The sequence below is a fragment of the Centruroides vittatus genome, unplaced genomic scaffold (genome assembly GCF_030686945.1).
Source record: "Centruroides vittatus isolate TY-2023 unplaced genomic scaffold, ASM3068694v2 contig_918, whole genome shotgun sequence".
Classification (NCBI taxonomy): Eukaryota; Metazoa; Arthropoda; class Arachnida; order Scorpiones; family Buthidae; genus Centruroides; species Centruroides vittatus.
The window spans coordinates 41,590-67,308 of NW_027122605.1; the positions used below are offsets into that span (position 1 = coordinate 41,590).

At 28.9% G+C, this 25,719-nt stretch overlaps 2 protein-coding genes across 2 annotated transcripts; one reads left to right on the forward strand and one right to left on the reverse strand.

Annotated features, from left to right (window-relative positions):
* Window positions 1-9,739: 9,739 nt before the first annotated feature.
* Window positions 9,740-15,339, reverse strand: LOC136984387 (uncharacterized). Its single transcript, XM_067281356.1, has 5 exons — window positions 15,108-15,339; window positions 14,675-14,747; window positions 14,331-14,434; window positions 10,323-10,465; window positions 9,740-10,143 (listed from the first exon to the last, which is right to left on the reverse strand). Exons 1-4 carry the CDS (start codon window positions 15,316-15,318, stop codon window positions 10,323-10,325), a joined length of 531 nt encoding a protein of 176 aa, XP_067137457.1. The 5' UTR covers window positions 15,319-15,339; the 3' UTR covers window positions 9,740-10,143.
* Window positions 15,340-17,256: 1,917 nt separating this feature from the next.
* Window positions 17,257-22,260, forward strand: LOC136984398 (transcription elongation factor A N-terminal and central domain-containing protein 2-like). The gene is made up of 5 exons (XM_067281367.1): window positions 17,257-17,429; window positions 17,511-17,652; window positions 19,575-19,768; window positions 20,981-21,125; window positions 22,031-22,260. The coding sequence occupies exons 1-5, from the start codon at window positions 17,331-17,333 to the stop codon at window positions 22,258-22,260; spliced, it is 810 nt and encodes a 269-aa protein (XP_067137468.1). The 5' UTR covers window positions 17,257-17,330.
* The last annotated feature ends 3,459 nt before the right edge of the window (window positions 22,261-25,719 follow it).

Below are 25,719 nucleotides of genomic sequence, written 5' to 3' on the forward strand. Positions count from 1 at the left end.
TTGCAAACTTTGTATATTACGTTTACTTTACGTAATATATAAAGTTTGTGAGAATGGTTTTTTCTTTTCTAATTCACAAAATAACACCTTTTACTTATAGCTGAGATAATTTTATTACGAAAACTGACGTTTTCGGCTTACTCAATAAGCCATCCTCAGGTTTTTAACATTCGAAAAAAGGAACACTATCGTTCCATTAAAAGAATACAATTGTTTGAAAAAATTCAAATCATTAGTAACGGACCAAAAAATAACAACATGGTAATAAACAAAAAAGGAAGAACATGGTTATACAAATAAATAAATATACAAAAATAAATAAAAACAAAAAACGAAGAACATGGTTATACAAATAAATAAATATACAAAAATAAATAAAAACAAAAAACGAACAACATGGTTATACAAATAAATAAATATACAAAAATAAATAAAAACAAAAAACGAACAACATGGTTATACAAATAAATAAATATACAAAAATAAATAAAAACAAAAAACGAACAACATGGTTATACAAATAAATAAATATACAAAAATAAATAAAAACAAAAAACGAACAACATGGTTATACAAATAAATAAATATACAAAAATAAATAAAAACAAAAAACGAACAACATGGTTATACAAATAAATAAATATACAAAAATAAATAAAAACAAAAAACGAACAACATGGTTATACAAATAAATAAATATACAAAAATAAATAAAAACAAAAAACGAACAACATGGTTATACAAATAAATAAATATACAAAAATAAATAAAAACAAAAAACGAACAACATGGTTATACAAATAAATAAATATACAAAAATAAATAAAAACAAAAAACGAACAACATGGTTATACAAATAAATAAATATACAAAAATAAATAAAAACAAAAAACGAACAACATGGTTATACAAATAAATAAATATACAAAAATAAATAAAAACAAAAAACGAACAACATGGTTATACAAATAAATAAATATACAAAAATAAATAAAAACAAAAAACGAACAACATGGTTATACAAATAAATAAATATACAAAAATAAATAAAAACAAAAAACGAACAACATGGTTATACAAATAAATAAATATACAAAAATAAATAAAAACAAAAAACGAACAACATGGTTATACAAATAAATAAATATACAAAAATAAATAAAAACAAAAAACGAACAACATGGTTATACAAATAAATAAATATACAAAAATAAATAAAAACAAAAAACGAACAACATGGTTATACAAATAAATAAATATACAAAAATAAATAAAAACAAAAAACGAACAACATGGTTATACAAATAAATAAATATACAAAAATAAATAAAAACAAAAAACGAACAACATGGTTATACAAATAAATAAATATACAAAAATAAATAAAAACAAAAAACGAACAACATGGTTATACAAATAAATAAATATACAAAAATAAATAAAAACAAAAAACGAACAACATGGTTATACAAATAAATAAATATACAAAAATAAATAAAAACAAAAAACGAACAACATGGTTATACAAATAAATAAATATACAAAAATAAATAAAAACAAAAAACGAACAACATGGTTATACAAATAAATAAATATACAAAAATAAATAAAAACAAAAAACGAACAACATGGTTATACAAATAAATAAATATACAAAAATAAATAAAAACAAAAAACGAACAACATGGTTATACAAATAAATAAATATACAAAAATAAATAAAAACAAAAAACGAACAACATGGTTATACAAATAAATAAATATACAAAAATAAATAAAAACAAAAAACGAACAACATGGTTATACAAATAAATAAATATACAAAAATAAATAAAAACAAAAAACGAACAACATGGTTATACAAATAAATAAATATACAAAAATAAATAAAAACAAAAAACGAACAACATGGTTATACAAATAAATAAATATACAAAAATAAATAAAAACAAAAAACGAACAACATGGTTATACAAATAAATAAATATACAAAAATAAATAAAAACAAAAAACGAACAACATGGTTATACAAATAAATAAATATACAAAAATAAATAAAAACAAAAAACGAACAACATGGTTATACAAATAAATAAATATACAAAAATAAATAAAAACAAAAAACGAACAACATGGTTATACAAATAAATAAATATACAAAAATAAATAAAAACAAAAAACGAACAACATGGTTATACAAATAAATAAATATACAAAAATAAATAAAAACAAAAAACGAACAACATGGTTATACAAATAAATAAATATACAAAAATAAATAAAAACAAAAAACGAACAACATGGTTATACAAATAAATAAATATACAAAAATAAATAAAAACAAAAAACGAACAACATGGTTATACAAATAAATAAATATACAAAAATAAATAAAAACAAAAAACGAACAACATGGTTATACAAATAAATAAATATACAAAAATAAATAAAAACAAAAAACGAACAACATGGTTATACAAATAAATAAATATACAAAAATAAATAAAAACAAAAAACGAACAACATGGTTATACAAATAAATAAATATACAAAAATAAATAAAAACAAAAAACGAACAACATGGTTATACAAATAAATAAATATACAAAAATAAATAAAAACAAAAAACGAACAACATGGTTATACAAATAAATAAATATACAAAAATAAATAAAAACAAAAAACGAACAACATGGTTATACAAATAAATAAATATACAAAAATAAATAAAAACAAAAAACGAACAACATGGTTATACAAATAAATAAATATACAAAAATAAATAAAAACAAAAAACGAACAACATGGTTATACAAATAAATAAATATACAAAAATAAATAAAAACAAAAAACGAACAACATGGTTATACAAATAAATAAATATACAAAAATAAATAAAAACAAAAAACGAACAACATGGTTATACAAATAAATAAATATACAAAAATAAATAAAAACAAAAAACGAACAACATGGTTATACAAATAAATAAATATACAAAAATAAATAAAAACAAAAAACGAACAACATGGTTATACAAATAAATAAATATACAAAAATAAATAAAAACAAAAAACGAACAACATGGTTATACAAATAAATAAATATACAAAAATAAATAAAAACAAAAAACGAACAACATGGTTATACAAATAAATAAATATACAAAAATAAATAAAAACAAAAAACGAACAACATGGTTATACAAATAAATAAATATACAAAAATAAATAAAAACAAAAAACGAACAACATGGTTATACAAATAAATAAATATACAAAAATAAATAAAAACAAAAAACGAACAACATGGTTATACAAATAAATAAATATACAAAAATAAATAAAAACAAAAAACGAACAACATGGTTATACAAATAAATAAATATACAAAAATAAATAAAAACAAAAAACGAACAACATGGTTATACAAATAAATAAATATACAAAAATAAATAAAAACAAAAAACGAACAACATGGTTATACAAATAAATAAATATACAAAAATAAATAAAAACAAAAAACGAACAACATGGTTATACAAATAAATAAATATACAAAAATAAATAAAAACAAAAAACGAACAACATGGTTATACAAATAAATAAATATACAAAAATAAATAAAAACAAAAAACGAACAACATGGTTATACAAATAAATAAATATACAAAAATAAATAAAAACAAAAAACGAACAACATGGTTATACAAATAAATAAATATACAAAAATAAATAAAAACAAAAAACGAACAACATGGTTATACAAATAAATAAATATACAAAAATAAATAAAAACAAAAAACGAACAACATGGTTATACAAATAAATAAATATACAAAAATAAATAAAAACAAAAAACGAACAACATGGTTATACAAATAAATAAATATACAAAAATAAATAAAAACAAAAAACGAAGAACATGGTTATACAAATAAACTAGCTGACCCGGCCACGCGTTGTTGTGGCTCAAAATGTATCTATTATCAGTGGCGTGCCGTCATTGGAAGCGATGGAAGCGCCGATTCCACCTTCCAATGACCTCTCCTTGTATTTTATAAAATATAAATTTTCATATTTTAACGTACTTTGAATTAATTAAAATGAATATTTTATTATAACTGCATTATGTATCTTTTACAAATTTCTATACTACATGTGGAAAAAAAACAATAAGATTGCTATTGTATATTCGAATAATTCGGTGGCGGAAGGAATGTCGAAACTGGGTCAGTTTCTAATCAGTTAGATTATATAGGCATTAGCACATGCTGTTTACAGAGCACCAACCTCACCCGGTTGACGGCCGGATGGCCGAGCGGTAAAGGTGGCAGCCTACTGCTCTGGGGGACCCGGGATCGAATCCGAACGGGTCGAATAATCCCCAGGAATTTTTCGGGGGTGGTCCGTTCGGATATGTCGGGCCCCGTCCCTCACCACCCGGTCGCCCCATTGTGGGCCTGGCCGAACCCATAATGGGCCTACTAAAAGAGGCCCTCTTAGTGCCCACAGGGCGGAAAGAGTTAAACAAAAAAAAAAAAAAAAAACCTCACCCGGTTTAGCTGGTAGAAGCGACACACGCGTACGGAGTCCAACTTTATAACCCGGACTGATTCTGAGCTGTAGTAGGCTTTGAAAATTTAAATATTTTTGCAAAAGTTACGCAAAATCCTTACGACAAGTGGGCGTTTTAGTTTTAGTTTAGTTTTAGCATCGACATTGGATCGATTTATCGACATGTTTCTTATTTTATTTTCTGTTAAAAATTAATGAGTTTTCATGTTTAATTGTGAAGTTTGAATGTTATTTAAATAGATAATGAAATAATAAAGTTATGATTTACATTTATTATATAAAAATAAAGCAATAATAAAAAAATCAATTTATTATAGATAAATTATCAAATATAAATTATTATTAAAAAACGGGGGTCACAAAAAAATTATGAAATATTTGGTGGGCCGCGAGTATAAAAAGGTTAAGAACCACTGTCCCTAGACCATCACTGACGCGCAATTAACTGATTGCCCCTGGAAGTCGGCTTCTTACAGAAACACAGCTTCCCTGTCATCAAATGTCACAGCACGCCACTGTCTATTATAAATGTGTAACACTTCCCCCATGGGGGGAATTTCAAAATATCCCTTTTCAGTGTATATTCTGTTGACGTCACCTATTAAAACGCAATTAAAAACGCAAAAAACCGCAAGTAAAATAGTATAAATAGAAGCCGAGTTCTTCACGGTAAGCCTTAATTCTGTCCTTTTTTCCGCTGGGGAATATCGAAAAATCCCTTTTTAGTGTATATTCTGTTGACGTCACCTATTAAAACGCAATTAAAAACGCAAAAAACCGCATGTAAAATAGTATAAATAGAAGCCGAGTTCTTCACGGTAAGCCTTAATCCTGTCCCTTTCCCCGCTGGGGAATATCGAAAAATCCCTTTTTAGTGTATATTCTGTTGACTTACCCTATTAAAACGCAATTAAAAACGCAAAAAACCGCATGTAAAATAGTATAAATAGAAGCCGAGTTCTTCACTGTAAGCCTTAATCCTGTCCCTTTCCCCGCTGGGGAATATCGAAAAATCCCTTTTTAGTGTATATTCTGTTGACTTACCCTATTAAAACGCAATTAAAAACGCAAAAAACCGCATGTAAAATAGTATAAATAGAAGCTGAGTGCTTCACAGTAAGCCTTAATCCTGTCCCTCCCTGTGCCTTAATCCTGTCTTAAAACGCCCACTTGTCGTAAGGATTTTGCATATCTTTTGCAAAAATATTTAAATTTTCAAAGCCTACTATTTTTCCTAATTATTTTTAAAATTCCAAGCATTAATAGTTTCTTAAAATTGCTTTGGAATAAAAGAAGTAAATACTGCGGTGTAAGTAGCATATTTACATTTATTTCTTCTGTACTAACAAAGTTGTATGTAGGAAGAAATACAAAATAAATAAATAAAAACTAAATAGGAAAACTTTATCTTTCTTATTTCACTTTTCAATACGATATTCGGATTATACATCAATTTTCTTTTTATTATATTCTGAAGGAAATTTTGCATAATTTGGCGGCCCCCGGCAAACTTCTTATGGACCCCAGGGGCCGCGGTCCCCCTTGTTAAGAATCACTGGTCTAGAGTCCATTCGTATTCATTTGTTCGATAAGCCAGTAAAAACTGTAGACTTTTCTAAATGTATTTTTACTATCACAATTACATTCTGAATCGCTAGCCACGATATAAGGGCTAAAATTAAAAATAAATTATAAAAACTTACTCGGTGAAATAAAATGTGCGATGGATATACATACCTGGTACAATGTATTGTTCGATTGTATTAATATACTTTTAAAGAAAATTATAATTAAAATATAGCTTTGTAAAGAAACGTACATAAAAATAACATAAAATAGTCTTTACTTTTTAAATCTTAAAACAATCCACTTAGTCAAATATCTTGATACGAGTAGCTAATGGATGGAACTAGTGACGGTCCAGGTAGGTGTGTAGTGAGGTGTGCGTGTGCGTGCCAAATCCCGAGGGTGCCGATACCGATCAATGTCAAATGCCTCTTTTGTCGCATTACTAGTATATCTCAAAGGACGCCACAGGGCTGTTGTAAATTTTAAACGTTTCTCACCGTAGCTGTAAAAATCTAACTATGTTAAACTTAATAGTCATTCGTTTTCTAACTAATTCGTTTTAATACCAGGTGTACACGGAAATCAGTTTCCCACTGTACTGAGCGAGTGATTGGTTCTGTTAAGCTTTTGTTGAAGTAAAATTCTGGCTCTTTCAACAGGGTTTTATTTATGTCCCCATTCCCTAATCTCTTAATTATTTAGTCACTTCTTAAGTAGAAATAAGTCGAAACCAGTTACTTTGTACCTGAATATCTGTAGTCTTGGGAAAACAGTGGAAAGACAAATTTTTATGACAACGGATATATAAATCGTAAATTTTAAGGAAAATAAATTCTAGAGCTTTTTTTGTTACCATTGTATTGTACTGTACGTCTCATTCATTAAATTTGGTTGTAAATGATGATGCCAAAGTAACAGTTAATTTTTAACACTGTACTAGAATTGTACACGTTTTTTCTGCATCCCCTTACAGATGGGACATACTAAATCGTAATATCACCGGTTTAACATCGAAATCCGTAAGTAATATAAGATGGGAGAGCGGAATAAACGCAGAATAAATATATCAAATATTTTAATGGAGTTTTTTTAAACTCCTGTCAACTATACAGAACTATCATAAAAACGTGCCAGTAAACTCCTATCGGTTGGGTTGTTATAAATCTAGTCTAGGGTGGGCAACCCTTTTTATAACATGGGCCAGAATAAATTTTACGTTTTTTTCCGCGCCGTAGTAGTTAATTGACGCCTTCTTGTGACTTCGTAATTTTTTTTAGTCTGCAAATATGAAATAAATAAATAAAAAGTTAATTACTACATTTATTTCTCTTATCGTTTTCGAAAATTACAAAGAATTGGAAAATAACTATTAATTAGTTATTTTTCCAATTTAATAATCTATTAAAGATCTCGCGGGCCGGATAGAAACTTTTCGCCAGCCGTAGCTGGCCCGCGGGTTGCCCGCCGTTGATCTAGTCTGCTCGTGATTCACATAATCGGGCGAGGGTGGCCGAATATCTAGCAGGCGGCTAACAGCCCACAACCGCTCCGGGATATAAAGTCGCGTACTCTTTACGCGTGTGTCGCTTCTACCAGCTAAACCGTGACGTTTGTGCTATGTAAAGCGCAATGCGCCAATGCCTATAATCTGGCTGCTTGGAAGTTGACAGGCAGGAGGATAACAGCCCACAAATTGCTCCGGGATATAAAGCTGTACTCTTTACGAGTGTGTCGCTTCTACCAGCTAAACCGGGTGAGGTTGGTGCACTGTAAACCGCATGTGCTAATGCCTATATAATCTGGCTGATTGGAGACTGACCCGGTTTCGACATTCCTTCCGCCACCGAATTATTCGAATATACAATAGCAATCTTATCGTTTTTTTCACATGTAGTATAGAAATTTGTAAAAGATACATAATGCAGTTATAATAAAATATTAATTTTAATTAATTCAAAGTACGTTAAAATATGAAATTTTATATTTTATAAAATTCAAGGGAAGGTCATTGGAAGGTGGAATCGGCGCTTCCATCGCTTCCAATGACGGCACGCCACTGCTGTAATGATGGCACCATCTGTGTTCAGATGGCAGACAACGATGCAGTTGACTGTGTGGGTGCTTGTCACAGGACTATGTCCTTCCTCTCAGCAAGTGATCTGCCAAGAGCACCCTGAGTCTGGGTGCTGTGTGTGTGAGCTCTCTCTCATCCACTGGTCCCAACATCTGTGTTGTCAGAATGGCCTAGCTTTTCGTAATAAAATTATCTCAGCTATAAGTAAAAGGTGTTATTTTGTGAATTAGATTAATTATTGGCTGAACTAGTATCTGTTTTATTTTTCTTTTCTTTTGATCAAATTTTTTTCTAATTTATAAAAATGTTTACTCTGAGCTCCTGTTTGCAGTTTGTGTAATGCAAAAATGTATGTGAATGTAGAAAACTAAATATATTTTTATTTTAACAAATATCTCCAAGTTTCTCTAATTTTCCATATCAAAAATAAATAAATTTATCATCGTACAGTATCATGCGAACCATTGAGATAGCTTTTTATTTTGAAACTTATTTAGTTAAAGCATTTAATTATACGAAGAGTAACAAGTAAATGAAAAGATACTTTATTTGAAATTATAAAAGGAATTCCGTGGTTTGAACTCAAGGAACGTGCAGTTTATTGCACGTACTGTACATAGGATGAAATCTAAACCGCGATCTTGGAACTAAAAACCCAATATGGTGGCTCCGTAGGGAACATTGGTGTCCTGACCTTGTGTTTATACACCTTGATGGTTAGACAGTTGGTGGCGCCATCTTCTAGCGGTAATATTTAGTATATTCCCAGAAGTAGTATGTTTAATGTTCTGTTACATGGTTAAAGAGATTGTAACTGTAGACAATCACTTACTTTTTTTAATGTTTTTGTTTGTTCGGCTGATATCCCGTAGGTGTTCGATCGAGTTACTTTTCAAATGAAAATTACATCACCCATGAAAAATTTGGAACATTTATTTAAAGAATTATTACGAATAATCTTGACATTTCAATAATGTTTATTATTATTCTTTATTTTCAAATACGTGTTATAAACTAAATTTTCGCACAGTTATCCGTATAACAATGAATAATTCTAAGATAGATACACTGATAGCTTATATCTTCTTACATACACTTGTAATAGTTTTATTAGTCATTGAATAAACATTTCTGAGGAAGATTATATATTTATTGGTTCATTCAAACATTACTCGATTTAAATTAAATTTAATCCTACACATTCATAACTCCTCGAATAAACAATAATTAATTATATTACATAAACCTAAACGCGTTTGTACCGGTATATTTTAAATCACTGTCATTAACAATATCGTGAACTTTTAAGGTACCGGTAGAAAATTTAGTTTCGACTTTATATGATAATCTGTCAACATCTGGTACAGCGGAAAATCCATATTTATGTTTTACATGGCCTTCGGCAATGTACCTTAGCCCCTGTAAACCAGGAATTTTAACAGCTTCGAAATCGTCATTAGCTAACTGAGTTAAAGGAATTTCCATTGGATATACATCCTCTCCGTTTTGCAAAGCAACAACCAAAGATCCCGTAAAATAGACCGCTATTTTATAATCTATTATTTTTGTCTTAGTAATTATGTTCCATTGAAGTTTGAAAGTTTCAAACGGGTCTAATTCAGTTTTGTAAGAACCAGTGATCATGTAATCAAATGTTGGTCGTTTTCCAAAAAGCTCATTCCATTCAGACAATACGTCTTTAAGGCTAGAGTATGATGATGGGAACAACCAACTCCACCACAGCGTCTTCTCCTCAGTTATATTATAGATAGTTGGTTGAAATATGGACGCTTCTATGGAATAACTGCGAGGTCTTTCTCCATCGTTATGTAAATAATCGGTTCTATTTACCCAAACTTCTCCATTCAGATGATCGGTTATATTTGTAATTTCGACCGTTGTAGAGAAAGGAACTTTGATAGGCTTCTTCCTGCCAATTAGCACATATTTATTTATTTATTGAAATTTCATTTGTCATATTCTTAACTTTAAAATCAATTATCTCTTATTTATAATTTTAAAAATATCGAAACATTAAATGTACTAATAAATGTATTTTATATTCAATACTTAAAAGAAACTGTATATAATAGTAGAAACACTTACCCATCAGGTTCTAGATCTGTTAGACTGAATTCTGGATCATTTTTATATAATTCAGGAGTATAGAAATTAAACCAACTCACATTACTCCCAGTTTTATTTTCAATAGCGTAAAGGACATCTATTACATATCTTTCGAAATCTAAACAGATATATAGTTATAAATATTTTTACTTTTAAATATTTTATTAATTTTGAATAGAAAGACTATTATTAATTTACGAAGTTGTCTATTAATATACTAATTTATTATAAGAACAGTTTGCTTGTATTGTTCGCTGACTGAAATTAATGATTAAAAACGTTATCTATATCCTTTTTTCCTACTGTGTAATACGGTACCTGTACATGCTGTGCATGACAGTATAGATAATCGACAGATTCTCCAAGCATTCCCATCCCCTTCTCATGAGACTAAATCCTAATTTGGCTCCAATAAAATATAGCGACTCAATTTAAATTACAAAGTCGTAGAATGTCTCAAATTTAGTACAAAACGTTTTGTCCGGTTAAAATACTTATAGAGAACGTTCTTTTCCTGTTAGCAAGCCCCTGTATATCATACTTTCCCTGTCAGAAATAGAGTCATGCCAGTCATGTATCTAACTCCTTTCGGAGGAAATTTTTAAATTGATTTTATTTTAATCGAGGCCTCCTGACCTAAGCTTTTCATGTCTGGTCTTGAATTTCATTTATCTAACATTTTTCTCGAGATTAAAGAGACAGGTGGACAGATAACAGGAGGAATTTATAGTTCTACAATTTTTTCAAATTGCAGCCCAATAAACAACACCACCTGTATAAATATATATTAATTTCGTAACAACAAATTTTAATTATATAAAATTTGATAAAGTCCTATAATAATCAATTTTTCAATTTATAACATTTCAAATCTAGAACTAGGTAGTGTTTCCAATGAATTATATCTGTATATTATATACATACTGTATAGGGCAAAAACCAGTTAGGCGGTAAATGCCCGTGCTTACTGTATAAACTGAAAGGTGGTGCCACGTGTTAGAGGCAGGTAGTTCCGGGTCAGAACCGTTCGAAAGGAACCGTTGAGTCGGAACTACTAGGAACAGTTCCACACCAAGTGTAGAGACGATCCGGTCGAATATTTTTATAAGAGTTCGTAATCATTATTATTATTATTTTTTTTTTAGTCTGGTATTGCCCGGTTAAAAAGTAAGAATGATAAACGTTAACATGAAAACTATATCAAAAGTTTTGTTGTTTTAGTCTAGCATTGCTATGTTTATCACGAAGTGTCGAGGAGATCCAAGCATGAGAAGAGTGGGTCGTCCAGATTTCACAAAAGTCTATTTTTTCCAAGTTTCCGGAGAATAAGTATGAAAAATTTGATTCAGATCGAGCAAGGGGTTTAGGAATTAATAAGGATAATGAAACCAAGAGAGGGGTGGTGTCCAGGTTTCATTGAAGTCAATATTTTACTCAGAGTCTCGGAGAATAAGCAAGAAAAATCTGGAGCAGATCGACCAAAAGCTAAGAATAGAGAGATAAGAATATTCTATTATGTATGTGTATGTATATACACACACACACATAAAACATACATATGTACATGCAAAATATCAATACAAAGCATATCCTATGAGTCATGATTTCTGAATTTACAATAGTAAAGAGATAAAAAAGAATTTTTTTAAATAACTTATAAGTTAGTAAGATAGATAAAATTATTGATAAAAAAATCCAGCAAAGAGTTGCGTAACTTTCCTCGGTGTTATGAGATTGTATTTAAAAAATAAATTTTATATTACTAACCATAATAAATAAAATTGTATATGGCGCCATCTATTGTGAGATTTTATTATAAAATGTTAAAAGGCTTGATTTTGAAACCTTATAAAAATTATAAATTCTAATAATTTTTATTCATTAAGACCCTTAACGACCCTTTTCAAGATATGACAAATGATTCCTCTAACTCCCCATTCCTCGACCTTTAACCACCAAAATTTAATAGCATCGTTGCCCCCTTACAGACAAACTACCATTGGGGCCTTTTTATGCTCTCTTTTGAGTGGAAAAAAGCCTAAAACCACAAAGAAAAAAAAAGACAAACTACCATGCTAAATTTAGTTTCTTCATCGTTACCCTATCCCGAGATATTAAACGAAATAGATGCCAACACACACATAAGCACTGTAAGTATACACATGGATTTTTTTTTTGACATGTTTTTTTGACATGTGATAATTTGAGACCTCCTGAATCCAAATTCAGGAGGTCTCAAAACGTGGTGATTCGCAAAAAACTTAGAGTTTGACACGATCCCAATACGGGAAAGTAAAACAGTCTTTCTATTGTTTAGTCTTAAATTTAATTTAAACTGTTCATTTGGATAAACTAATATGTATGTATTTATTTAAATAGAAATATTTTTAAAAATATTTTAATTGAAATTTATAAGTATTTTATTATTGAAGAAATATTCTGTTATTTATCAGTCTTAATTAATTTAAATTTAGTTAAAAATCATTTATTATTAAATGTAATAAGTTTTTGAACGAATTAATATTATGGAAATATATGTGATAATAGATTTATTGAAATAGTAGTATGAGATTACCTCTGTCTATTTTAATGCAAATTTAATTTGAAGTGTTTTGAGATATATTTACATTGATTTAAAAGGGTACACGACAACTGGGCGATTAACAATGGGTGACAGAAACTTAAACATTTTTTTACGCTTAGCAAGCATACGATTGGGCGGATATTATTTATTTATTTATTATTTTTTGTAAATATTAATAAAATGTATATAAATATAAATATGGTTAAGACTTATGAAGTATTAGTTACAAATTATGGTTAATGTTACCTTAGGTATACAAAATGGCGGCTCGCCTCTGACTCCAGCATACAGAAGCGAGGAAACAGTGGGGACACACGTTTTCTAAGCCTAACCTATTCTAATAATTTAGTTGCTGATAATTATGATAATTTATTAGAATAGGATATGTTTAGAAAACGTGCGTCTCCACTGTTTCCTCGCTTCTGTATGCTGGAGTCAGAGACGAACCGCCATTTTGTATACCTAAGGTAACATTAACCGCAGTGATCAAAGCACATCAAAGAAAAGAAGTTCTTTGAAAATTCTATCGAAGGACTGCTTTTCTTTCATGTGATTTGTTAACTGTTTCTAATTCTTTTGAAGAACTTTCCGTCAATTAAACATTAGTGTGTATAAGCGAATCATTTTCAAATATAAAATTTGAAATAAATTTAAATTTAATTTAACTTTTTTAAAAAAAATTGTTTTTTGAATTTTACGTCTTTTTTTTTTGTTTTTGTTTTTTAACATATGAAGGTGCGATCTCTCTCGTAGGCTAATGAGTTCCCCAAACAGCCTTCAATAGGCTACAGATAGCTTCTACCTAGCCAAAAAATCCTAAATAAAAATGTTATTGTTTAATTTTGTCTATATGTTATCATCATCATCATTATTATTATTCTTTGCTACAGCTAAGCGGTTTTTTTCCTCATGTATTCAAATAGTATATTTAAAAGGTAAATATTAATTATAAATGACTTCTTTTTTCCTAGTAAATAAAAGTGCATTCTATTTTTAATTTTTTAAAACCAAAAAACGGTTTTAAAAAATTTGGGCGAGTGGCACAGGAGCTGGATGGTTTAGATGCACTTAATACTTTTCTCTATATAGTCTATGCTTAAATAGAGATGTGTCTTATATGCCGTAAAGTACGGTAGTTTCTCATAAAAGTATTTAATAGACGACTAACGAATATCTAAATAATATATAAATAAATTTCGAAAATATGTAAGAATTTATAATCATAGAGATATGAAGAAGTAATTATTTGAATAGTCATCTGTCTAAAAAAAATGTTTTTCAACAAAATCTACATTAAAATGATAATAAATTATTGCTGAGTAAAATCAAAGATAGAAATAATTTTTCTTTTTTCAATTAAAAAATTGTTTAAATTTACAAATAAAAAAAAAGTGTTTACCAGCCACGTAAGGTCCTCTGTTTCCATCTGAAGGAATTTCCGTTTTTGGATCTATTTCTGTCGAATCCGTTTTGTTGACTACCTCTGGTTCATCTGTCGAAACCCTAAAATTTTGTGGTTCATCTGTGGAAACACTAAATTTCTCTGGTTCATCTGTCGAAACCCTAAAATTTTGTGGTTCATCTGTCGAAACACTAATTTTTTCTGGTTCATCTGTCGAAACCCTAAAATTTTGTGGTTCATCTGTTGAAACACTAATTTTTTCTCGTTCATCTGTCGAAACACTAATTTTTTCTGGTTCGACCGTCGAAACCCTAAATTTTTCTGGTTCATCTGTGGAAACACTAAATTTTTCTGGTTCATCTGTCGAAACCCTAAATTTTCCTGGTTCATCTGTGGAAACACTAAATTTTTCTGGTTCATCTGTCGAAACCCTAAAATTTTGTGGTTCATCTGTCAAAACACTAAATTTCTCTGGTTCATCTGTCGAAACCCTAAAATTTTGTGGTTTACCTGTCGAAACACTAAATTTCTCTGGTTCATCTGTCGAAACACTAATTTTTTCTGGTTCAGCCGTCGAAACCCTAAAATTTTGTGGTTCATCTGTCGAAACCCTAAAATTTTGTGGTTCATCTGTCAAAACACTAAATTTTTCTGGTTCATCTGTCGAAACACTAAATTTCTCTGGTTCATCTGTCGAAACACTAATATTTTCTGGTTCAGCCGTCAAAATTGTGGATTTCTCTGGTCTTTTAGTCGAATCCGTGAACGATTCAGTTGTCGATTTTATGTATATCTCAGTTATTTCTGTGTCTTCTGTCACATCTGATCCAGTATTAGTTATAAATCTACCAGTAAATTCTGGTTTATCATAAAGTATAGTATCCACAATACTAGGAATGTAAGTTTCTCTTTTCTGAAAACTCTTCGTGTTTGTTCCTGTTAACAAAAGCAAGCACAGAAGCGAAACAAACTGTAAAGAAATCATTTTTTTGTATTAACAACAGTTTGCAAATCTTTATATATATATACATACATACATACATACCTTCTGTAATTTGGTGATTCAATTTTTACAAATATGCTGTGACATGCTGATTAATAAAAATTGATTTCCTTTTTAGGTTAACTATGAAATATAATCCTTTGAATTACCTAGTTTGTTAATTATTTACCGAGTTTTCTAAAGTCATTTATAAAATAAAAGTAAAATATACTGCTAATGAAACAATTTCTGTTTAAAGTGGTAATTTTTATTACGAAGTAATTTGTATGGATATAAACAAGTTAACCCAAAAAATTAAAAAATTAACTTTCCATAAATTATTTTAAAACAATTATATAAATTTTGTATCTATTTTGATAAAGACATTAAGCTCAGACAAGAAAGTAGGTTTTTTTTTTAACTCTTTCTGCCCTGTGGGCACTAAGAGGGCCTCTTTTAGTAGGCCCATTATGGGTTCGGCCAGGCCCACAATGGGGCGACCGGGTGGTGAGGGACGGGGCCCGACATATCCGAACGGACCACCCCCCGAAAAATTCCTGGGGATTATTCGACCCGTTCGGATTCGATCCCGGGTCCCCCAGAGCGGTAGGCTGTCACCTTTACCGCTCGGCCATCCGGCCTCAGACAGAAAGTAGGTTAAGACCAGAATAGCGACCTATTTTTTAATATTTCTTTTGCATACAATATTAAATGTTTTAATCTGTTAACTTTTCAGATTGTTTTCTTATTGCATAAGTTGATATAAGTTCGGTTTCAGTTCAGGCTTAATATATACTTTCTGTTTATCTTAAAGTTTTCCTGGTTGGTCAGATTTCAGTATAGAATTATAGAAGAGCCAATCGGAGACTCCAATCGAGATATGGGATGGAATATCATATATCGCATCCTTCGTTGGTACCTCGATTTTTACAAATCCATTAATCAATCAAAATGTTTATGTTCCAATAAGATAAAGATAACTTTATTACAAGAATATACAACGAATATATACTTGTTCTTTAAAAAGTTTATAATATTATACAGTCTAAAATATTTTAATTGTTCAAAAATACTATAGTACGTTAATATATTAATCCAAACAAAAACATCTGAGATATAAAAAAAATTGCGCCAAGTGAAATCTTATGACAATTTAGACCACGGTCAAATTTTTTCTTAGAAGTTTTTTTTTTGGTAAAGGTAAACTTGGCGCTTGGAGGATGAATGTAGAAAACAATAATACAGGTACAAATCATATGGGTACCGCTTCTAAGATTTTACTTGGCGCAAATTTTTTACATCTCAGATGTTTTTTTTTGTTTGGATATCAATTGCTTTTGTTTAATAATTGTATTATTACGTCAAGATATAAGACGATAACGTACAATTCGGTCGGCGCTCGGCGACTGAACGCCCCGCCGACCAAATGCGCTGCCAACCGAACGCTTTCAATATTCGTTTCGTTCAACGCCGACCAACGCTTTCGATACGCCGTTTAGAAAAATCCTTGAAAAGTTCTACTTGGCATGAATTCGAGCTTTTGTTATTCTGAGTAACATTTTGAATAAAATTCATTTCTTTTCATGCAATTTTATCTTTATAAGCATAAAATTAAGCCAATAAACTGAATTAGCTCTATGGGAAACCCCCGTGAACATTGACCTATTGACCGGGGAAGTTTTGCCAACCCTTCACTGATAACGAAAAAGACTTAAAATTTCAGCTTTCTAGACCCAATAGTTTTTTTTTTTTTTCCTCTACGAACGTCTGTAATGCCGAATGAAGAAGAAGAAAATACTGTACAGGTTTTCTTGGCGATTTTTGCATCTTTCAATTGCTTATATTTCGGCAACCGCTTTATAGAAAATCTTGAAATTTATTATCGAAATCCTACGTTCAGTGTTTCCAGATTAATGAAATCTGGCAACACTGAACGTAGGATTTCGATAATGGCGGCGCTTATGATTTTATTTAGTTTTGTCAAGTTTTTTCATTAGCGAATTATTGTTAGAAAGATGGATAAATATTTGATTAAAAAATCCAGATCGGAGACATCCCAATCTTACCATTCTAACGAGAAAAAGACGAAGCAGGCAACATTGGAATCGTTAAAGGTTTTTTGAAATTCATATTTATGCTAATGAATATAAGAGCTTAATATTAAAGTATAGAAATTAAATTGATTGTCATTACAGGGAGTGGTAGTAATTGAAGACATTTTACGGCATAAAGCAATTTTAGAGTGGAAGAATCAAGAAGTAGAAAATATAGTGCAGTCGTTGGACGAATTATCAAAAAAGACTCCATCTAAAGAAATTCTCGTTTCCACAAAAATTGGTATTTCACGGTTAATTGTTGTTATAATTGACATATATTTAATTTTTTTCACAACCCTTCTATACGTCATGTTTGTGAATTTACATTCTTTTCTTATGTCTTGTCTTTCGTGTCTTGTGTGTGGTGTTTTAGTTATAATCGTGCTTGTAATAGTTTCACAATTTTCAACTAAATTTATTGCTTTAATTTGATGAATTTCCAGAATGACACAAATTATTAATGCAATTCATAATTATTCAGGATATTTTCAACTTTAAAAATTGCTTATTGTTCAAATGACTCACTAAAACCTTTGATTGTCCAGTAAAAATATTTAATTGAACTAACAAACGTTTTCGACCTTAGTATTTGGTCTTCGTTGGGTTTATGAATACTGAGATTCTAAGAACAATTTGTGCTATGGTTTAAAAACTTAGAATGTTTCCAACCTTGTGTATAAAACTGTTGTGTGCATGCTTTGCTATGGATGCATACGTGTTGCTAACATATGCAGCATGCATAGCACAAACAAAAGAATATAATTATTATATACACAAATAAAAGGGACAGACGTGTACATTAAATAGAGCTGTAGGGATTGTCTTCTCTTTCTTATCAGAACTTCCAAGCTTGAGATATGTTAATAGCATTCTTGGAATTGATGCAGTTAGTATGTAATCCGGCTTTATATATTTCAAGAATTTCTAGAGGTCGGATGTGTTCTATGCGGTGCGAGAGTCTGATCGTTTCGGCATTGTGAAGGTCGGCTCTTATGCCCGTGGTCGAGGCATAAGTGGTTAGGGCAGTGGTGTCTTTGTTGTGATTGATGTCATATTTGTGTTCGCATAGACGCTTGTTGAGAGAATGTTTTGTGGAACCAATATACATGAGTTCTCTTTGAAACCTGTCGTTTCATAGTGGAACAGAGTGTACACCTGGAGCCAATCTTTTGTTCATTTTGTTCTTGCAATTGCCCAGGAGGTCGTATATAGTGCTAGGTCTCTTGTATGCAATTTTTTTGTTTGTATATGCTGCAATTTCTCTGTAAATAGAGTCAAGGTGGTTGTTGTATTCAACAACAGCTAGAGACTGAGTGTTATTCGAGTTGTGAGTGCGAGTATTAGTGTTGTCACTAGGATTTACTTGTGAAGAATAGGCACACGCAATGATATAGATTAATCTTGGATCGTACCCGCAACCAAACTCCCAGTGTTTAGCAATGGAACCGCTTGGCTACTGGTGACCGTAATAAAGATATTGAAGAGAAGTCAATTAATTTTTATTTGGTTTTTTTTTCTCTCATTTAAAATAGTTTTATCTTGGATAAACAGTCAGTAAAGAAGTTTTTGAATCCTAACAACTAACTACCTTTTAAATATTTGCATAACAACTGACTGAGGTTTTTTAAAGAAGTTTTAAGTTATATCTTATTACTTTTTAGTGATTTAATATTTACACATGTTACATATTAATATATATTTAACATTAAAACAAAAAGTATATGAAATTCAAAAGAATATTTTTATTTTAAATTTATTAATTCATATTAAAATGATGTGCAATACCATGTAAATATTCTTATATATTTTCCCTACCATTTACTTCAAAAGAATTTATTTTCAAAGAACCCTCCATGAATTTGAAATAAGTATGTATAAGAGCAAGTCATTTTTAAGGAATGAGGATTTCTAAGCTTCTTAACATAAAGTTTCTTCTTTGACAATTTATCATTCATGCATTTTGTGCATGTTTGATCTATTATATTTTCACTAAGATATCCAGTGCCCACTTGACCATTGCCCTCTCACCATCACCCAGTTGAGTATGGTCATATATACAGTATGATATACCACATGTCTAAGCAACAATACTGTTATGTTATATAAGTAGCATATTTTTATAATTGATATTTGAATATAATATATATTATAATCTATCTACAGGTCATCTTGTTCACAAGCTTTGCAAACACACAAATTCAGAAGTGTCTGAAAAAGCTAAACATTTATATGAAGATTGGAAAACTCATATTATGAGTAAAATGAACAAGCCAAGTATAGAAGTACGTAGTGATGTTCAAACAGAAAAATTTCGTGAGGTGGCAAAAAGATTACTTGCTGAATCTCTTAATAAAAAAGTGAGTTTGAAAGTTTTTATTTTAGAACTACATCATATATTTTTTAGTTAAATTTATTTACTCTTTCCTTGTATACAACAATGTTTTTCATTCAGTTTATAGATAAACTTGAAATTATGTACAGTAATCCCTCCATTTATGCACATTCACTTTAATGTGGCTGAAAAATTTTTAAATTTTAAATAATCCACTGTATGGAAATAAATGATAATACATCAAAAATATGTTTTTCGTTATCAGTAACTTCTTTCATAAACATTTAAAAAAACTTTTGTTAAAAGTTTTCCATCCCAGTAAGAGTGAAATACTGTATTAAAGAATATGGAACAGATCCCTATATTAAATAGCTTTTCATGATTCTGTTTACATGGTATTCATTTATGCAGTTTCGATGGAAACCATTACTCATGTAAATGAAGGCATTATTTGTATATGTAAGCTTCTTAAATAGAACTACCAGAAGAAAAAACATTTTGACCAAACAGCATTGCTTTGGATATGAAGTAATGATCAAGAAATAAACAATATCATAGATAATAAATTAACATTAATTATGTTACTTTAGCATTGTATTTATTTAATCATAATTTTTTATCTTTTATTTTAATCTGTAGTAGTGTCAACATTTTTATTTGCTTAAAAATGATGAATTAGCTGAAAACATTTGTATATTTGCTTTTTCCTTCTGATGCTTCAATTAAAGCCATTTATACTTAATCTGTAGTTGTTTTTCAGTATATTTTTACTATAAATATGCTTGAAGATACTTTCAATGTATTTTTTGGCTTTTTTTTATTGTAGTAAGAAAATTTAAAAATTGATGCATAACAATACAATGTTATATACAGTTATTTTGTAGTTTTGTATTTAATATTAATAGTTTTGAAAATAGAATTTACTAAATTTGAAAACAGGTAAAATAATATTTATAGTATTTTAAATAAATATCTTAGATATAAGTATTTTCTGTTAAATTTCAATTCTTTAATTGCCTTATTATAACTTCTTTTTGAAATTATAAAATATTATTTTAATTCTGTAAATTATTCAACTAAAACAACACAGATATATTTTACAATGTAAAACAAGTAATGTAATCTAAAATTTAAAACATTTTTACCATCATCATTTTATGCATAATTGAATTTATATTGGTGATTAACCAGTTTTTATTATTAACTTTATTAATCATTAATATGTTTTTTTATTCAGGAATCCAGCAAATTAGTGAATCTATTGGAAAAACAAATCTTTCACTTAAGCAAAAGATTGATAAATAAGAATTATCGAAGAACAGTAAGAAAAGTTGTTTTTACAATTAAAAACAGTCCCACTGTTAGTGAAAAACTAAAATTAGGTAAATTATCTGTAGAAGAATTATTAAGAGAATGCAAGAGATGATTTTAATCATATTAATTATGTTTATTTACAAATAATATATTATGTATATACATATTATACAAATAGTAAATTATGCTGTTATAAATTTTTTTAAATGAGAAATTGTAATTTGTATTTTATTTATATTTACTATATGTATAAATAAATATATTTAAATTAGTTTTTAATGTGATTATTTTCTAATACATACAGAATATAAACTTTTTTAAGCTTAGAAATAGAAAAAATCTTTTGCTAGTCATTTATAAAAATAATTTAGAACAGTTTTTAAATTTTTGTGATATTATTTGCTACAAAAATTTTAATTTGATTTACAAAACTCCTCTACTATAAAATAAATTTTTAACAGATTCTAAAGAATGTATATGTAAATTTATATTTTGATATTTAAGCACTCGTAAACTCAAAATATCATGTTTATATATTAAAGACAGTGTTATTAATGTTCTATAAGTATTCATTTTAATTATTTGGATTTTTGTTTTCAGATACAATTGTTCAATTTTTAATTGAAAAATCTTAACTACAATAAATTAATATAGTTTTTTATTTTACTTCTGTAGAATTAAATAGTTTTTTTTTTTTTTTGCCAAAATGTTTTCAAAATAGAACATTATAATTTAATAGAAATATGAAAATATAAGATAGAAAATTGCTTTAAATTTGTTCAAAAAAGTTAAATTTGAATTGTATGGAAAGTAACACATTACATTCCAGTACTTTTAACATATGGAATTGTTTTATATGTAAAACAAAAACAATATGAATATTTGAACTATGCATATACTTATGGTTCTTCCTAATGATAAATATAAAAAATATTAGAAGTTTTTGAATATATAGGGTGACTTTTTTCTTAAGGCCAGATGGATGAAATGGTTAATACATCAGTCTGCTGCTCTGAGAGACCTGGGATCAAACCCAAGTGGTCAAAAAACCCCAAGAATTTTTCTGGAGTGGTCTGTCTTGGATATCTTGGATCACATCCCTCACTACCTGGCTGCCCCATTGTGACTTTGATGGAATCTACAATGAGTTTCAAAAAGCTTTTAGGGCTCATGAGTCCAAAAAATTCTTTTTTGTTTTTGTAACAATCAAAAACCCAGTGTTTTAAACATTCTTTTCAAATTACAAATCAAAAGATTTTTCTCTCTCAACATAATCTGAAAATTATCTTAAGGAGATTTGTTAAAACATTTGGTGTAAATTGTTTTTTAACCAAATGGAAGATTAAGGATTTATAATAAAAAAAAATATAGTATGTATGTAGAATTTGTCAATTATCTATAAATTATTATACATAACTGTTAATATACCAAGATTCAATTAAACCAACTTATTTGTTTTGTCATGTATTTGTCAAAAACTACATTGTAATCATTTGTACTGAATTTGCCAACCATGGTGTGAATCATTTGTACTGAATTTGCCAATTTATGAATCATATATATGATTTTTAGCTTCATTATTGAAATGTAATTCTTATTTCATATATATATATCAAAATTACTTTTCATTAATGCAATTTACATTAAGCTTGATATTAAATCAAACTTAATGTAAATCAACATTTGTGAGTCTGACTCAGATTCTTAAAATTTAAAAGAAGTATGTATTTATATATAGATTTTTTATTGGTACATTTTAAATATATATATTCTGTACCATCCATATTCATTCTAATATACCGGTATATATTAAACTGAATATGAATGGTACAGTTTAATGAAATTTTATAACTTGAAATTAAGGAATTTCCTTGAAACAACACGAATGATGTATTTAAAATTTATTTTGTATACTAGTACTTTATATTAACAGGACCAGTTATACTGGAAATTATGGATGCAGATATGTAGTCTTACAGATCAAAAATAATGTTCTTTATTTAGTTCATCTGATGTATCTTCAACTATGATGTAAATGAATAAAGTATATAATACAAACTTATACTGTTAATATAATAATTAACAACATAAAATAAGCAATTACTTATTGTGATGTAGTCGCGAGCATTTCGACTTTAGTAGTATCTTGCTCCTGTACATCATACTTTTCCTGTTAACAGTAGAGTTATGCCGGTATCTGTAACTGCATTCTGGAGAAATTTTTGAATTGAAATAACGTAACTTTCAGTCCAAACAGGAAGTTCGTATATAGTTAATCGGGGCTTCCTGCTACCTAGGCCTTCCATATCTGGTCTCGACCTTTCATCTATCTAACTCCGTATTCGAGATTAAAGGAAGGACGCCAGTGAAAATTTATAGTTTGCAATTTTGCAAAATTTGAAAACTCATATATTTATTGGACTGCAATTTTTGAAAATTGAAGTCCAATAAATATATGAGTTTCTGAATGTAGATAACTGTTTTGAAATAATTTATTTTCAGTTAACATTTAAAATGAGTGATGAATGAAAAATGAAAGACAAAAATTCCATCAATATAATTGTTCTGTGAATTACATTAGGGGTATTCACAATGAGAGCTTTTTTTTTTCGTTTTTAGTAGAGCTGAATTACAGAAAAGCTATGAATCATGAACACGCATGTGAACTAGACAATTTCGGGAAAGTAACAAAAATAAAACATCTCAGTACTGTCAGTTGACAATACTGAAACGGCATAATTCTCGTTTTATCTCTATCGGGCATTTTATTGGTCATGATGTCCATTGTCTTTAAAAAAAAAATTATTTTGCTCCATTTCTGTAAGTTTAAAAATACGAAAACTAGTCAATAATCGGCGAACATTGCACCAAGGCAGCTTTCCTTTAAGTCTGTGGCATTTGTTATAGAAACCATACTTAACGAAGTTAAGATCAAAGATGCGACGCTTGTGTGAATTTAAGAAAGCTACGGATCGTGGAATACCCCTATTGAATTAAGGCCGGAGGACCGAGCGGCTAAGAAGGCAGCATTCCGTTCTGGAGGACTCGGGATCAAATCTGAACGATACCAGAAATATTTTGGGGGTGGTCCATCTGGATGTTTTGGAGTCCCGTCTCTCAGTGCCCAGCTACTCCGTTATGGGCCAGGCCAAACCCATAATGGACTTGCTAAAAAAAAAAGTGCCCGTAGGAGAGAGAGAGTTGACTATTTGTATTGACTCAAGAATTTTTTAGGAGTGATCTGTCTTGGATATATCGGACCCCCTCCCTCACTGTCTACTCGCCTCATTGTGGGCTTAGCCAAACTCACAATTAACTTGAAAAAGTCCCCCTTAATACCCACAGGACAGAAAGAGTTTAAAAAATTCTGTACCGAGAAACACGATGATGTAGAAAAATAATAATATTCTATTCTATGAGGCAGTTATATATGGGTGGTTTGAAGCATACCCTAGTATGCTGCAGAAAAGGATTTGTGTTATTTTACTCATCATCTTAAAATGACCAAATTTTAACGTTTTCTTTCTGCATCATGAGCTTGAATTCGTTCACTAAGATACGTTCTTAGTGATTTATTTCTGACAATTTTTCGATATTTTAATTCTCGGATTTATTTGAATCTTGATTCATAATTCAAAGTATCGCATCGGAGATGAAAAATGATCAATAGAAAATTTAAAGTAAAATTCTGAAAGATCTACAAGTTATCCCTGATTGTTCTAATTAGAATACGTGGTATTAAAAAAAAGAAAGAAAAGTACTGTTAATGTAATTTATAATTGTACAAAAAAAGGATTGAAGAGGGCAAATAGTCCAAAATACATATCCACCCCTTTGTACAAAAATAATGTGATTCAAAATAAGATCTATTCTCTTCGACGTGTGTTTCTGTATGGTAAGTTCGACACGGCAATTTTGTGCTTTGTTCCCAATGAACACAGAAAGAATAAGATGCAATCAAGTATCAAAGAAGTAATGTTTATATTTTATTGCATACATTCTAATTCTTATCGGTGTTTCTTTTTTTATTAGTTGTGGTCTTTATAGCTATAATAACCTCAATATAAAAGAGAGACTATAATTTACTCACTGCTCAAAAGTTTCCTTAAAAAGTTCAAACTTCGTGTAACAAAATAATAATAATTATTTACTGGTGCGATCAGTGATGGTCTAGGGCAGTGGTTCTTAACCTTTTTATATTCGCGGCCCACCAAATATTTCATAATTTTTTTGTGACCCCCATTTTTTAATAATAATTTATATTTGATAATTTGATAATTTATCTATAATAAATTGATTTTTTTATTATTGCTTTATTTTTTATATAATAAATGTAAATAATAATTTTATTATTTCATTATCTATTTAAATAACATTCAAACTTCACAATTAAACATGAAAACTCATTAATTTTTAACAGAAAATAAAATAAGAAACATGTCGATAAATCGATCCAATGTCGATGCTAAAACTAAACTAAAACTAAAACGCCCATTTGCGGTAAGGATTTTGCATAACTTTTGCAAAAATATTTAAATTTTCAAAGCCTACTATTTTTCCTAATTATTTTTAAAATTCCAAGCATTAATAGTTTCTTAAAATTGCTTTGGAATAAAAGAAGTAAATACTGCGGTGTAAGTAGCATATTTACATTTATTTCTT